This window comes from Rhinolophus sinicus, chromosome 1 (genome assembly GCF_057876585.1).
Source record: "Rhinolophus sinicus isolate RSI-liver-muscle chromosome 1, RSI-T2T, whole genome shotgun sequence".
NCBI classification, from domain to species: Eukaryota; Metazoa; Chordata; class Mammalia; order Chiroptera; family Rhinolophidae; genus Rhinolophus; species Rhinolophus sinicus.
Window position 1 is genome coordinate 46,185,634 of NC_142501.1, and position 15,197 is coordinate 46,200,830.

Consider the following 15,197-nt stretch of genomic DNA (forward strand, 5'->3'; position numbering starts at 1 on the left):
AAGACCCATTAATCAACACAAATGGAACTCAAAAATAAAAAGGAGGATGAATAAACAACAACACAATGGAATTGAAAGCATAATATATCTATTGATAGAAAAAAATTAGTTATTGAGATGCTAAAAATATTAAGCAGGAATATTCTGGTTATTATTGTTCAATATTTCAGGTACAGTTCAAATATAAATAATGAATGGTCATTTAGATAATTCAAGTAAAATATTGCTTTTTGCCTAAAATTTTCTGGTTAATTGCAAAACCTTCCTTTTTAACTTCAGTAAAGAGATAATTATATTATTCTGCATATTCATGTAAGGAGTTTAATTTTCAAGTTAAAAAGAAATTACTTAAAATGTCAATAATAATTTAAGCCTTGGGGGCAGAAATATAGACATATTGAATAAGACTAAAAGTTTTTTAATAGCTGTAATAAACCTTAGGAGAGAATAAATGTTAAGAAAGTACAAATGTTTACATTCTAAAGAGTGTGAGCTTCTAAGATCTTTACTCTAAGAAACCGAAATTGCAGTAGTGATATTTCTAAAATCTTTAAAACACCAAGAAGCAATTAAAAAAAAAAAAAAAACTGTTTCGCTTCAGTAAGAACCTTTTGAACAAAAGCCAAAAGTATTTCTTCTAAACTCATAAAGAATGTAAATAATTCTGGCAAGAGAGCAGAGTCAGAACTCCTGCCAGTAGATTCATCTGTTATTGCTTTCTTCCCTTATTGTACTATTCAGTTATCGAGAGGGCCATAATGAGGAAAGAAATATTTCAGGTTTATATTCTGCTCTTTCTTTTGTCTTCCTTTCATTTCTCTATTGCATAAAACAAATTGACTAAGTGGTCCTGCCTGTTACTGGGCTCCAAATACTACCTCTATGTAGATTACTTTCAAACACCTCTTCCCAACTCCTATCTTGCCTCCAAATATTGCTCTCATTTATTCAAATGTCTACTTGGTATCTCCTCTTGGATGTCTAATGGGAAACTAAAATCTTAACATATTCAAAATTAAGTTCTTGGTCAACTCACTTTCTTACCAAAACCCTACCTCCCCTTTGCCGAATGGCAGCATCTTCCATTACAGTTTGCAAACCAAGAGGTAAGAGCACATCACTGAACTCCTTCCTTTCCTTCATCTCCTACCCTGTTTCCCCGAAAATAAGACCTAAAGCCGGACAATCAGCTTTAATGCATCTTCTGCAGCAAAAATTAATGTAAGACTGGGTCTTACATAACACCCGGTGTTATAGTAAAATAAGACCTGGTATATTACATTTTATTATATCATATATCATATATCATATCATATCATATCACATCATATCATACCAGGTCTTATACTAAAATAAGACCGGGTCTTATATTAATTTTTGCTCCAAAAGACGCATTAGAGCTGATTGTTTGGCTAGGTTTTATTTTCAGGAAAACACTGTATTTCCAACCAGTGTGTATTTCTCACAGGTGCATATCTCCCTACCTTGAAGCTGAGGACCATATGTCTTGGGTCTCTTGAATCTCTAGTACGTAGCACAGTATACCTGATAGATACTATGATCTATTCTGGAAATGAAGCATTGAAAAGGAGCCTGAATAACAGTGTTCATCAACCAAAGCACTTAGGATTAAATATTATGATATTTTCTTACAGAACAATTCAGCAATGGAAACTCACTCACTGCCTGTAGAAGAAACGAAAAGTACAATGCATGGCAATTAATGTCCCATAACTTGACTACACTTTTCTCTCCACTTATCTTTCTCAAGTGCTCCCATGAGTGCATACCCAGGCCATATTAAACTCTTAGGGTTCTCTGCATTGACCTTTACTCTCCTACTTTATGCTTTCCCTCTTACCATTTCTTCTCGCGTACGTGGATCTGCTTATAAAATGTGGACTAGTGATTTGCTTTTAGCAATTGCTCAATAAATTTATTTAACAAATGTTAATTGAGTATCTTTACTATGTAAGGCATGATGTTAGGCAATATGGTATATAGAAAAAGGAATGAGACAATATGCTGTTCAGGAGCTTATAATCTAGAAAGTCCCTCACTGAATATATATTTTTGATTTACCAATACTGATGGCTGCTGCTACAAAATGTCTTGACTTGGTACATACTTCATAAATATGTATGGCATAATGAATAAATAATTAAAAATTACCATCCGTCTTTATATGATTATTTTATTTGATACTCTTCAAAGAAAATGAAACATTTTTTCGTCTTTGAAAACATGCAATAAAACCCTATGTCAGGTTAAATTGAACAAACATTCAGTGATATCCTGTTATACGTGTTTCAAAAATAAATAACTTGGATTCTTTTAATTGAATTTTATTGAAGTGCATCTAAAAATTTCATTTTTTTTTTTTTTTTTTGCTGTTTCCAGCAACAAGGGCGTAAATTATTTGAATAGAAATCACTCATTAGTTTAAATACTGATACAATGGTTTATAGTCATTGTATTGATATTATAGGTCATTGTAGCAGTACAATGATTCAGTCTTCCCTGCTGTTTAGAAAATAGAATGTCAGGGGTTACATCCTGCTCTCTATCAGGAGCAATGTACCTTTTGTATGATGTCTCTTTTAAACTGAACAGCAGCTAATAGAAGTTACAAGATCATGAGCCGCCTCCTACCCTCCTAGGTGGGTCTCCTGTCAGGAGACAGTGAGAAATTCTATGTACCTTTAGATTTTAGATTGGCAAGGTAGAATAAATACCTGCTCTTTTACATGTGGGACATAGAGATACTGTGCAGGGAGGAGCGGCTGCTAACATCCTGGGCCATTAGGGAGAATGGCTTACATAGAGCCTCAGAAAGCAAATTGGCGGTAACAGTGATGCCTTTTTATTAGACATGGCCACCTCCAGAGAGGAATAAAGTCACACCAAGGGGAGATTATGGCCCGGAAGTCTTTAAAACTCCCAGTGTAAATTGTTGAGAGTTTCAGTGTGGTACTGTTTCTTCCCAGGTTTTGCCCTTTTGTGTGTGGTGGGGAGGGGAAAAAAGGGGGGGAGGGAAAGAAGTTTGAAAGCTCTGTCTTGCTGGCATGGAAATTTTTTTCTGTTGTCAAAGACTTACTATCCTGCTTTGGATTTTTAGGTATGATTCACAGGGAAGGTATCACAGAGCACATTTCTTTGTAGTAGTCCAGCTATCTCAGATCACCTTGAACTGCAGTTGGGCAACAAGAGAAGTTAAAAGCCTATTCAGTCATGTCATTATAGTCCAACAAGAGCGTCTCATTGAAAAGTAGGAAACTTTCCAGATATTATTTAAAACAATATATCAAAATGCCTTGTTCATTATGATTTGGTAAAGTAAATCAGATGTAGACATAGATTATATTTGATTCTCATTTTGACCAAATGCCACAACAAAGTACAGTGCAGACATAATTTTAAGAGGTAGGTTATTAAATGTTGCATGTCTTCTGATTTTGTGAGTGCAGTGGCTAAAGATGTGGCCTATTTAATTCAGAACACATTTTTGCATGTTTTCTGTGAGTGGTGGAAATTTCCCAACCTTTACTTAACACACTTACCATAATGTTTCTTGAACTTTAGTATTTCTACAAATTACCTGGAAAGCTTGATTAAAATGTAGACACTTGTGTTAATCCGCCAGAGACTCTAATTATTCTTGCGAGATGCTTGGAAATCTCTTAACAAGCACAACCAAATACTCTTAATGTAGGTGGCCCCTAGACTATATGTTGGGAATTGATTTAACATTTTGAAAAGTATGTTAATAATTGAATACACAAAATTCATTTTCTTATGATCTAGAGCAAGATCAGATTGTAAGTACTACATATCATTTTTTTTTTAATTAAACAATAAAAATATAGTATTTATTCTGTCTGGAATAGAAGGATTCAAACCCTGGCTCTGTTAGTAGCTGTGTGTCTTTGGGCAATCCATATGAACCTTATAACTCAGTTTACCTGTTTATAAAAGTCTCACAGAGATTTGGCAAGATCAGATGATATAACATATAGATTAGTAATAAAAAAAAGCACATTTGCATGTTATTGCCTCTTTATTATTCCCATGTATCTGAAGTTACCTAGTTATCCTCAGTCCTCCCATTCATCACCTGGTTTCATTCTTTTCCTTTCATCCTTATCCTCCATGTAAATCATTGCTATCAGGTATTATCAGTTTTACTCCCCATTAACCTTCCCCAACTCCTACTAGAACTCACCTGCACTTTTCATTGAATAGCCCTTTAGTATGTTGAGCAGAAATTCTTTGCCAAATCTAACAGTAGATTCTGGTCATGTAAAGTAGTTTAAAATATGACTTTACCCTTGGATAATAAACTTGTTCTTATTAATATTCTGATGGGAAAGAAGTTGAGTAGAATCCTACAAATAGATGTTTGCTTTTAAATATTACATGATAAAACAGCCCCTCCCTTGTTCAATGAGTAGATCAGTAATCTTTGGAATTGCAAATAATCGAGAAATTATATTGCCTGATTTGCTAATTATTGCTATCTCCATTTTCCATTAACATCTTAGTTTCGTAATTTCAAGCAAAGAGTTGTGTAGGATTGGCATCTTGTCAGTTCCATGGGGGAAGTAGTTTGCAATCAGCAAGGCTTTTCTGCATTTTCTTAAATTTCAAGAGGTATTTAACTAAATATATGCACATTCCTAAATTATGAGACAAAATGTATGTAGGACTTTCTATTTCATCTATGACCTAAAAGTGATGGTTTCCTGAAGCCATCTCAACGAATAAACATGACCATATCAATTATAGTCTTGTGTGACATCATGTGTTTTAATTAGCCTGTGAAAAATAAGTGCTATAAATATCACACGTAGGGTTCCATTATTTTTAAGTTCCTCTGTATGCATTACACATTTTAAAAATAAATGAGTAATTTAATCATAAATCCAATTATCTAAAACTCTGAGCAGTCAGTTCTGTGAAATGCAGGCTGTGCTCTCAGCACTCAATTAATATCCACATCTTCAAAAGCATGCAGATTTTCTTTTTCCCAAGAGCAGCCTCCATGTCATATTTCACATTCTGATGATGTTATATTTACTGAAGTGTTTTGAAGCTCTTTTTATGTATACTTTACACACAATCAAGTGGCAGTCTCTTTGGGGAGCAAAGGTAGTTGCATCTGAAGACCGTTATGCTCTACTTGCTAGTTGGGCGGTGTATGACTATTCTGGAAAAGAAAGACGCTGCTTCTAATCATAGAAAAGAGGTATTTTCCTTGGGTGTGTACTATTAATTATTCTTTGGCTTAGAACAGCACATTCTTCAATAATTTTTACTGAATATATTTGATTATAGCACTAAGCTATTAAAACATTGTTAATGAGTGCAGAAAAACTGTTAAGCTGAGACAATAATAATTTGATTATAGAGATTAAATAAATCAGTATGAAGCTAGGGAATAAGACCATCTAGAGTATCCATTTATTCACCTAGAAGGAGTTGCATCACCTATATTTAAATTATGTTTAATCTGAAAATTAACTGCAACGATAATTATTGTTATGGAAGTATTTAATGCATAGTACATATTGTACACCCTTTCTAAAGGGTTAGTGTTTTTTTTTAAATTCAAACCAATTTTATTTCTGGAAAATTTTATTTATTCCACCTTAATGTTTTGACATTTATTTATGTACATGTATCAAAGGACTTTTACTTACACACATACAGATGCATGTACCCATACATATGCATGATGCAGGCTTCACAGAAATTGTCTGAAGAAGGAACTTGGATTTCCATGTACAGACTGGGTGACTGACACCTCAGGAAGATTAAGTGACTTGTGCAGCAGAGGCAGATTTCAGAGTGAGTCTGAGGATAAAATGTCCCCTGGCTTTATAAGGCAGCGTAGGAGACATTGGTGTCTTTTCACCTAGACTAATCTGTGCTCAACTCCAACAAGCTTCCTCTATTTCCTAGAAATAGAGCTATATAGCAAATGTCCTTCAGAACCAAAGCAGAGTGATGAGCACCATAAGTACATTGTAGGTTAAATTTTCATTTTAACTGGGCTTTTCGTGAGCTATGTTGAGAATAGATCAGGATAGATTCCTGATGTGCTCCAAAATCATTTTTTCCTTCTAAAACAGAAATGTGGCCATTGGCTAATATATAAATATAAATATAAATATAAATATAAATATAAATATAAATATAAATATAAATATAAATATAAATATAAATATAAATATATATGCACGAGAGAGAGAGAGAGAGAGAGAGAGAGGGAGAGAGAGAGAGAGAGAGAAAGAGAGCCAAAAAATGTGTATACATTTTCAGAAAGGAAGAAAAACTATTATAATTGTAATACTCAATATATACCTATAACAAAAGACGAATACAAGTCATGTTTGACTTCTGCAATTACAAGAGGTGCTCAAAGTGGTTACCGTCAGCATAATTTTAATACAGTTTTTTCCTTTCTTAAAATGTGTATACATTTTTTACAGCCTTTTTTTTGTGTGTGTGTATATACATATGTATGCATATACTACTAGTATATATTACATATGTATATCATGTATAATCAGTATTTCTAGGATCTTATTCTTTATCAATGTAAATGATTGTATAACCTTCAGTTCAATGAAATAATGAAATATTAGTTTTGTTAGTCTTGATGGAACACCCTGTCATTCTATAGCAGTGCAAAATACTTTATGAATAATTGTTAGTGGCTAAATGCTTGCTAAAATATTCTTGAAGTTATTTTGAATATCTGGACTGTCCTATGACAGAACAGAAAGGAAGAGCTAGAGAATGTCTTTCCAGTGGAAAGAAAAAAAAAAAAAAGCAAAGATAGATATGGATCTAATTTCTCAAAGGAGAACCCTAGTATTGTCCACAATCAAGAGAGAGAGGCACGAGAAAAGAAAAGCATGGAAAGAAGGAGAACGAAGGAAGAGGTTGCATCACACAATGTTGTCTTATTATACTTTTGTTGTTCTTGTTATTTTAATGCACGAGTATGAGATTCAATAAAGGATAGTGAAGAAACACAGTTGAATTCTCTTGGAAATAAATGTAGTGCCATTGCACACTAGGGACACACCAGTCACTAGGCACCTAGAGAGCTGTGGTGAGTTGGGGATTCAGTGTCTGCAGTTGCTGGTGTAAGCCCGAGGCTGAGAGAGTGAGAAGCCACAGACAGGGCTCTGAAGGCTAGTGAGTTCAGGGAGCTGGCAGCACAGCAGTCTCGGGAATGGGTATGTATCCCTGGGTCCTGTGTCTGTTCATTCTGTTATTTTGGTTTTTGAGAAGAAAAATGTCTGTTCCTATTATCGACATTGTTTGTTTTCTTCCTCTGCCACTTCATTTGGTCCAGCGCTTTCAGGCCCATGGGAGCTGGGGAGCTAGCTGTGAATTACTGAATGGTATGTTCTCAAGGAAGAAATGGGAAGAGCAGTTTCTTCTGCATTAGCAGGAATGGGCTCAGCCTTGCTGCCTCTCTTTTCTATTGCACTGCTGAGGGGATACAATCTGGGAGTCACAAGTGATGGGATCACTAGTGACACAATAGAACAAATCACTAGCAGAAAACAAATGTGTACAAGATGTGAAAGATGCTTTTATACTCGAACAGCAAGAAACCCATTACATGAAATAAATTACATGTTGCCAGGGTGATGACTCACTGTCCTAATGAAATAGGCAATATTTTGGAGTGAAGGAAAGGTTGTGTGATATGACACAGACAGGCTCAAAAGAAAGAAAAACATTTTCTTCTTACTAGAGTATGCATATTCATATCAAAATACAGGGGCTGCAAAGACCACTCAACCAAGTACATATTAAAAATGCTTTAAAATATTGCTACTTAGAATAACCTCTTCTAGAATGTTTATAAGCAGCAATAATCTCTAACAAAGACCAAAGTCCAAGAGGCATTTCTTATTACTTATTGTCACCATTCTATGCTTATTATAAGGAATTAGGGTTAAATTTCAATTTGTTTATGGCAAGTGATTGGGAATACAGTTATGCAATGGTTCTTCACTAATACAGTTATGGAATGGTCTTTCGTTCCTTCATTTATTCAATAAATATACATCCAGTGATTTCTATGTGCCAAGTTTAGACAACGATGAATAAGAGATATGCCCCTGGTCTGATGGGCCTATGTCCTAGTAGAATAATATGTTACTATTTATTGAATAGTAAACATTTCACTTGTACAATTATGCAACTCTGACAATAGTCTTATGAAATAGGCATTCTTTCCCTATTTTGTACATGAGGAAAATTAGAGTCAGTGATTGAGTAACTTGCCCAAAGTTGCAAGCTAAAGAACAGTTGAGCCAAAGTTCGGACAAGATCTGAATGATTTCCCCTGATCTCTTCTTTTTTTCTTTTTTTAAAATTTATTGGGAGACACTGGTTAATATAATTATATAGGTTTTTAAGCATACAATTCTATAATACATCATCTATATATTTCATTGTGTGTTCACCACCCAAAGTCAAATCTCCTTCTGTCACCATATAATTGGCCTCCTTTACCCTCTTGTACCTTCCTGTCTTCCCCCTTACCTTCTGGTAACTACAAAACTGTTGTCTGAGTTTTTGGTTGGTTGTTTGTCTTGTTTGTTTGTTACTTTCAATTTTATATCCCACATATGAGTGAACTCATACGGTCTTGACTTTTCTGTGTGACTTATTTCACTTAGCATGATAATCTCAAGATCCATCCATGTTGTCACAAATAGCAGTATTTCACCTTTACTTATGGATGATCTCTTTTGACTATGCCTTGACACTCATTTCCATATACTGTTATTTGTAAAGGAAATGATAAATACCATCCTTTACCTAGGAAATTCTTCTGTATTTTATTTTTAATTTCCTGAAATCACTTGCTCTTTGTGGATGCAGCTAATCTTCCTTTAGACCTGCCCTCCTTCTTTCCCAGACAGCCTGTGAAGATATTATGATAAAAAAGCCAAAAGCTCACTCATATAACTCATCAAAATTAAAAATCTGAAGGATACTCTTACAGTAATTATTCTTTATTTTTACCTGATTCTTTTTGTCTCTGGTCAATGATGCTTCCTCTATACTCAATACCAAAGCTATAGCGACATCCCTTGCTTATAAAGTTGAATATATTTATTATTTAGAATTATTTAGAGTTCTCAAAGTATAACAGTTTATTAATTGGTAAATTAGAGCTATTTAAAATCTAATAATTACTGCCACTTTAAATTTCACATCCTTTATAATCTGCAAAATGTTTGCAAATATATTATCTCAGTTAATGTTTACAAAAATATATTTTTTAACACAACAGTTTTGGAATAGTTTGTATATTTTTTTCTATCTTCTTCCTCATTAAAGGAACACAACACATTCTAATTTATGTGCATAACTCAATGAAAGGAATCAGGAAATAACAGTTCAAAAAAATGCTCAAATATACATTTTTGAAAGAAACTTTAGAATATATAAGCTAGTGTACATGTTTCAATAATTTTCATTTAGGTCTATGTTTAGATACTAATGAAACTACATCATCAAAATAAAAAGTTGAAATCCTTCCATATATCATTTGATTTCCTTGCCTCCTGAATTTTTTTTTATTCTTCACTTTTATTTACCTGTTTATCTCTGATAAGTCCCATTTAATAAAAGAAATTAAATTAAAATTTAAAAGTACAGACTTAATGCAATTTATAGATGTATAGTACTCACCTTCTCACAAGGACCAAGAGAAAGAAGTCGGTCATAAATTAATCCTGGCATTTAAAAATTATCCGTTGAATATTTTTCCTCTTGCAAAGATATTTTAAATATATACTGTTGCTAATTTGACCCATTTCCACTCCATTTTCTCTAAGACTCCAACTCAACTTTCCCCCAAAATAAATGATTGTTCACTGCCAAATGATCTATACACTAAAAGGGAAAAATATGTTTATTCTGGCCCATGTACCACTAAATATATTTACCAGTCTCTGCAAATGCTAGGAGTCTGGCAAATTGGGATAGGGAGTGAAGTGTGGGGGTAAATATGGTCTTAAAATCCATCACAATTAAATAAGTAGGATCCCACATTTTTCTTTAACATGTCACTACAGTACCAGCAATCAGTACCATTTTATTTTTGCATTATATATCATGTTTAAATATATATTGAACATTATAGCATTAGGTATTTTCCTTTCAAATTGGTTTCAGGCTCTATCTTAATTTTTATCTTATATCCAACTCTGTTATGAGATTTCCCTATTATATATTTTTTGAAAACATGAATTAATGTATTTTCAAATTGACACCCCCATTATGTCTTAATTGACGAAATCTCTTTCTAAGGCCCATGTTTCCCTCAATGAGTTCTAGTAAGCAGAAGTTGGATTCTGAAGCCACCAAATAACTTAAGTCTAGGTGTGCAATACCTCCACTATAATGCCCTGCCTACCATAGTCAGATCCATTCTCATCATGATGTATTTCACAATGTTTTTAATTAAAATGATTAGCGCATTTTCAAATTTAATAGTATGTAAATCCAAACAGCTATCTCATTGAACTAACTTGCGTTTACTTGTGTTCCTACTGATCTGTGAACTTCTTAAGAATAACAAAACTATGTTTTTGCTCCTTTCTTTATATGTGTGTTCAGAGAGATGGGTTTACCATGCAAATGATGGTGCTTAAGTTGAGGGGCCCCAGGGTTACTTGAGGCTATTCCAAGACCCTGGGTGAAACCTCACAATGTAATGTGGTCACAAATATTTGCGAAATCCATAAAAGCAAGCTATTCTAATTATTTCTACATAGTTTTGTAGATTAGTTTGTATGAGTAATTTTGTCTTCATATCTTTAAAGATGATTCTCCAAGTTTCAGTGACTTGGTCCCATGAATCCTAGATTTGCCCTTACTGACATAGAAGGAGCAATTATTTACTTTTTGTTGGATGAATAAATGAAAAAAGTAAAGAGGAATGACTATTACTAATCAATATATATTAACACTTAAAAATTAAAATTTCTAGAAAAGTTTTCCCCAGGCCACAAACAGGTACCGCTAATATATCATAAGGTCTGAGTTTACAAAGCTCTTATACAAATATATATCTAATTAAATTGACTAGCCCTTCAGATAAATTTAATTTTCAATTGAAATGATTGATATTGAAATGTTTACAACTGTGTTATTTGTAGAAAAGATATTAATATTAATATACTTAATTGGTAAAGAGTTAAAAACTGAAAATACAAATTGATTGACTTTCTCATGGTCATACAGTGTCAATACTAGGAGGTAGATGAAGTCTTGATACCGAATTATACAACATGGGGTTTACAAATGTTTTAAATAAACCAAAACATTCTACAAGCAAGGAATATAATGTAAAATAGAATTGATAACATTGTTGACCCCAAGTGATGAACATATTTTCTTCCTTCCCTTCCCTTCCCTTCCCTTCCCTTCCCTTCCCTTCCCTTCCCTTCCCTTCCCTTCCCTTCCCTTCCCTTCCCTTCCCTTCCCTTCCCTTCCCTTCCCTTCCCTTCCCTTCCTCTTTTCCTTCCCTCCCTTTCTCCTCCCCTCCCTTCCCTTTCCTTTCTTTCCCTTTGTTTTTTTTCTTTGCTTAATGCAGGTGTTTAATATTATCCACTGCCATAAAACTAAAGCTTCTCTTGAAAATTGAACCTAACCTCTGCTGAATACAAGATGAAAATGTGGCTGCTGGTTAGTCACCTTGTTATAATATCTTTTACAACCTGTCTGTCAGGTAAGAAATATCCTTTGTATAATCTCCATAAATTATGTCAATAAAATGAATATGTGTGTTCACATCATTAAATCTGCTGTAGAAAGTTAGAATTAATATTTTCTTTTGACACAGTGTCAGACAAGCAAATTAATATATACTAAGGTTGACCCATTTTTTTTTTTTTTCACTTTCAGTTAAAATTTCACAATATTTAGTTAATCTTATAGTGGTATGCTGGTAAATGTTTAAAATTTGGATCTTTGGGAGGGAAAAAAATCCTTGCCTTGTACCATCTGTCAATTCCTGTGGAGTATGTATTCCTATCATGGCCTATTTCAACTTGAAATCATTTGATGTGGTTTGGAAAAGATATTTAACAGCTCACCATTATATAGTATTTTCACTATGTAGATATAATAGATTTAAATAACCTCATTAGCATAAATAAAAGTAAAGTGTAGTAAAATGATGCAAAAATACTTGGTTTTAAGCTTTTATCATCTTTGTTATTTATTTATGTATTAATTTATGTATTTGTAATTAATATAATTTAATTTTTATTAGTGACTGGTCAGTTTTATAAAAACAATTATAACATAATCTACAATATTTGCAGGCTTGTTAAGAATAACAAAGCAGTTTTAAGTATGTTATAGTTTTAGGATATACAAATACTATATTTCTATTTTTCAAAGACAAGTATGAAAGATTCATCAATATTTCCTACAAGGAGAGGTACATCATATTTTTATCTGAGGCAGCATGCTTTCTAACAATCAATTTTTCTAATATCTTTATCTGAATTTCTTCAACTCAGTGAGTACTTGTTGAGTTGCTATGAATTCAAGACGTGGATGGATTTCATCCTATCATTTATCAGTCACCACTGATTGATTTAATGATGAACCTGATGGACATCACATTATATTTCATGTTGATTATTAAAGAAATTTTTAAAATGTTATTTTTAGGGAGTAATTTTCATTATAATGACTTAAGAATCTAGAAGACATATTAATTTCATCAGTACTTAAGAATTTTAATGACATTGATATAATCACAGAAATTACACATACACATATAATTGTTCATACGTATGTTATGCATATATATGCATGTATTATACAAATATAATAAAAGAAATTTTTGTGGTAGGGTTTTGTGGCTGTCTTATTTTTATGAATAAAGTAAAAGAGAAATAATCTTATTAGTGCTGATAATGCATATTAATTCTGTTGACCATAAATTTTAGTTCTACAAATATAAAATGCAAAGACAAGAAGTATCTGCAAAGATATGATGATACATTAACCTTAATAGTTAAGGCCAGTAATCACATTTCATTAACTAGTATCTCATTATTAGAGTAATGTTTGAAATTACAACTCAAAGAGCTGCTTTGGGAGTAAATTTTTTCTTTTCTTTCATTTTTAGAGTTTACATGGCACAGAAGGTATGGTCATGGAGGTAAGTTGATGAAAAGGTACATTTTTCAAACAACTTTCCTCAAATGAATCATGTGTCATCTCTGCTTTAAGCTACTAACTCCATAAACTTAAAGGCAAATAGTTAATGTTAGATCACTTGGAGATATTGTAAGATGGTTTATCTGGATGGTGACATGTTTATTGTCAAAATGAATGAATGGATATACCACAAACAAATATCCTATTAGAGGTTTATTTGTAGCAGATGGGAGATACTCAGTGTGACCTGTACTTTTTCTGCATGCTTTGTGACAATCCTATGCCTCTAAATTTTGAAACAATATTTTGAATATTGTTAAAACATAACTTATTTTTAAAGGCGTCCTGCTTTACTGCCAGAGAGAACTAAAGGTAATGACCTTCGAATCTCAAGGTTCAGTTTAACTAGAAATCCAAAGATGTTGCAAAATGTATTGTTTATTATTACTGACTATAATTAGCAATCCTGCTAGTTTAGACTCTTCTTCAACCACTGAACAGTTCTTGCCAGAAATGGAAGCATTATGGTATAGTGGATTTGCATATTCAACCTGGTATTCACGAGCTGTGTAATCGTGTGCAAATTATTCAACTTTTATGAACCTCAACTTTCCAATATGTAAAAATCACAGGACTGTTGCGAGGACTTAAAACTGAAAAAAGAGTGTGACAATAACTTTTAGCACAGTGACTACATAATAGGCACTCAATGAATATGGTAAAACTGGTAACTTATGAAAGCCACTGCTTAGTGGTAGGAAAATGGATACTCAGGAAGAATCACTGAGCAACCAGTGCTACAACTTGCATGATGAAGCAATAATATTGATACCAGAATGGGTCAGTAGAACTTCCATTTGTAGGTGGCTATGAGAATTAAGTGAAAGGAAAGTCTTAGCCTGAATTCCACCAAAGTTATTTTTGTTTCCACCTTGTGAGTTAGGAATCACTACATGGATGCTATATAAAGATCAGTGAGATATCTTCCCTGACTTCAAGAACCTTACCATATAATAGGGAATAAGTTAAGCAAGCAGGTAACAAATTTATAAGAAAAATAAACACGTACTTTAAAAGAATACCTTTGGGGAATTAAGGGCTATTCAATGATGGAGGTAGTAGGTAAGGGAATTTTGTGAGTATTTCAAATGTTAAAAATGGAGCTAATTCTTAGAGGAAGTGGCACAAATAAAAGTACATAGGTGGGGAAATATGGACTGTGTTAGGTCAGTATTTCAAAGAGCACTGCAGTATTTAGCAAGAATTACATTAAAAGGGACTTCACTGTCAAATAAATTTGGGGAAGATTAGTTCGTTAAAGTTTAACACTTTATTATTAATTTTGGATAATAAGTATTTATACTACTTATATAATAAGTATGATACATGTATTAGTTTTCTAGGATTGCTGTAATTATAATAAAGTACCACAAACCAAGTGGCTTAGAGCAACAGAAAATTGTCTCAAGCATTGGAGGCCATAAGTCTGAAACCAAGGTGTTACCAAGGCCATGTTCCCGCCAAAGCCTGAGTGGAAGGCTCCTTTTTTGCCTTTTCCAGCTTCTGCTTCCCCCAGACATTCTTTGGCTTGTGGCAGCATCAATAGGCAGATTGGATAGGCGTGGGGAGAGACCCAGACAATTATGCAAAACACGGTGTCTAGAGGCTTCAGGAGTGGCCCATGGGTTAAGGAAATGGTTACTGTCAAGAAACGTGATAGGCTCTTCTTGGGCAGGTAAAGCCATGCAAAGGAAAATTTAGTGGACTTAACCTTTCTGCTAACCTGACCCTAATCTTTGTTCTAATAATTGATTGCTGCATATTCTTGAGACCAACTCTTTACATTTTAGTTGTGGTAAATGACTGCAATTTACCTATTACCCCTGATCCTAAAGGACTAGGGCACTGGAATATTCAAAGCCCAAGCCCTAACTGTCCTTGTTGGATTATCAGTGGGGAAGAGTTGGCTAACTGTC

At 33.4% G+C, this 15,197-nt stretch overlaps 1 protein-coding gene across 6 annotated transcripts in view; it reads left to right on the forward strand.

Annotated features, from left to right (window-relative positions):
• The window catches only part of CNTN1 (contactin 1), a 289,420-nt gene that overhangs the window by 145,293 nt on the left and 128,930 nt on the right, over nt 1–15,197 (forward strand). For all 6 annotated transcript variants that reach the window (XM_019756346.3, XM_019756344.3, XM_074325831.2 and 3 more), the window contains 2 exons: nt 11,639–11,773; nt 13,190–13,222. In XM_019756346.3, coding sequence (XP_019611905.1) covers nt 11,713–11,773; nt 13,190–13,222 — 94 coding nt within the window. In that variant the 5' untranslated portion in view covers nt 11,639–11,712. The remainder of the gene's footprint in view (nt 1–11,638; nt 11,774–13,189; nt 13,223–15,197) is intronic.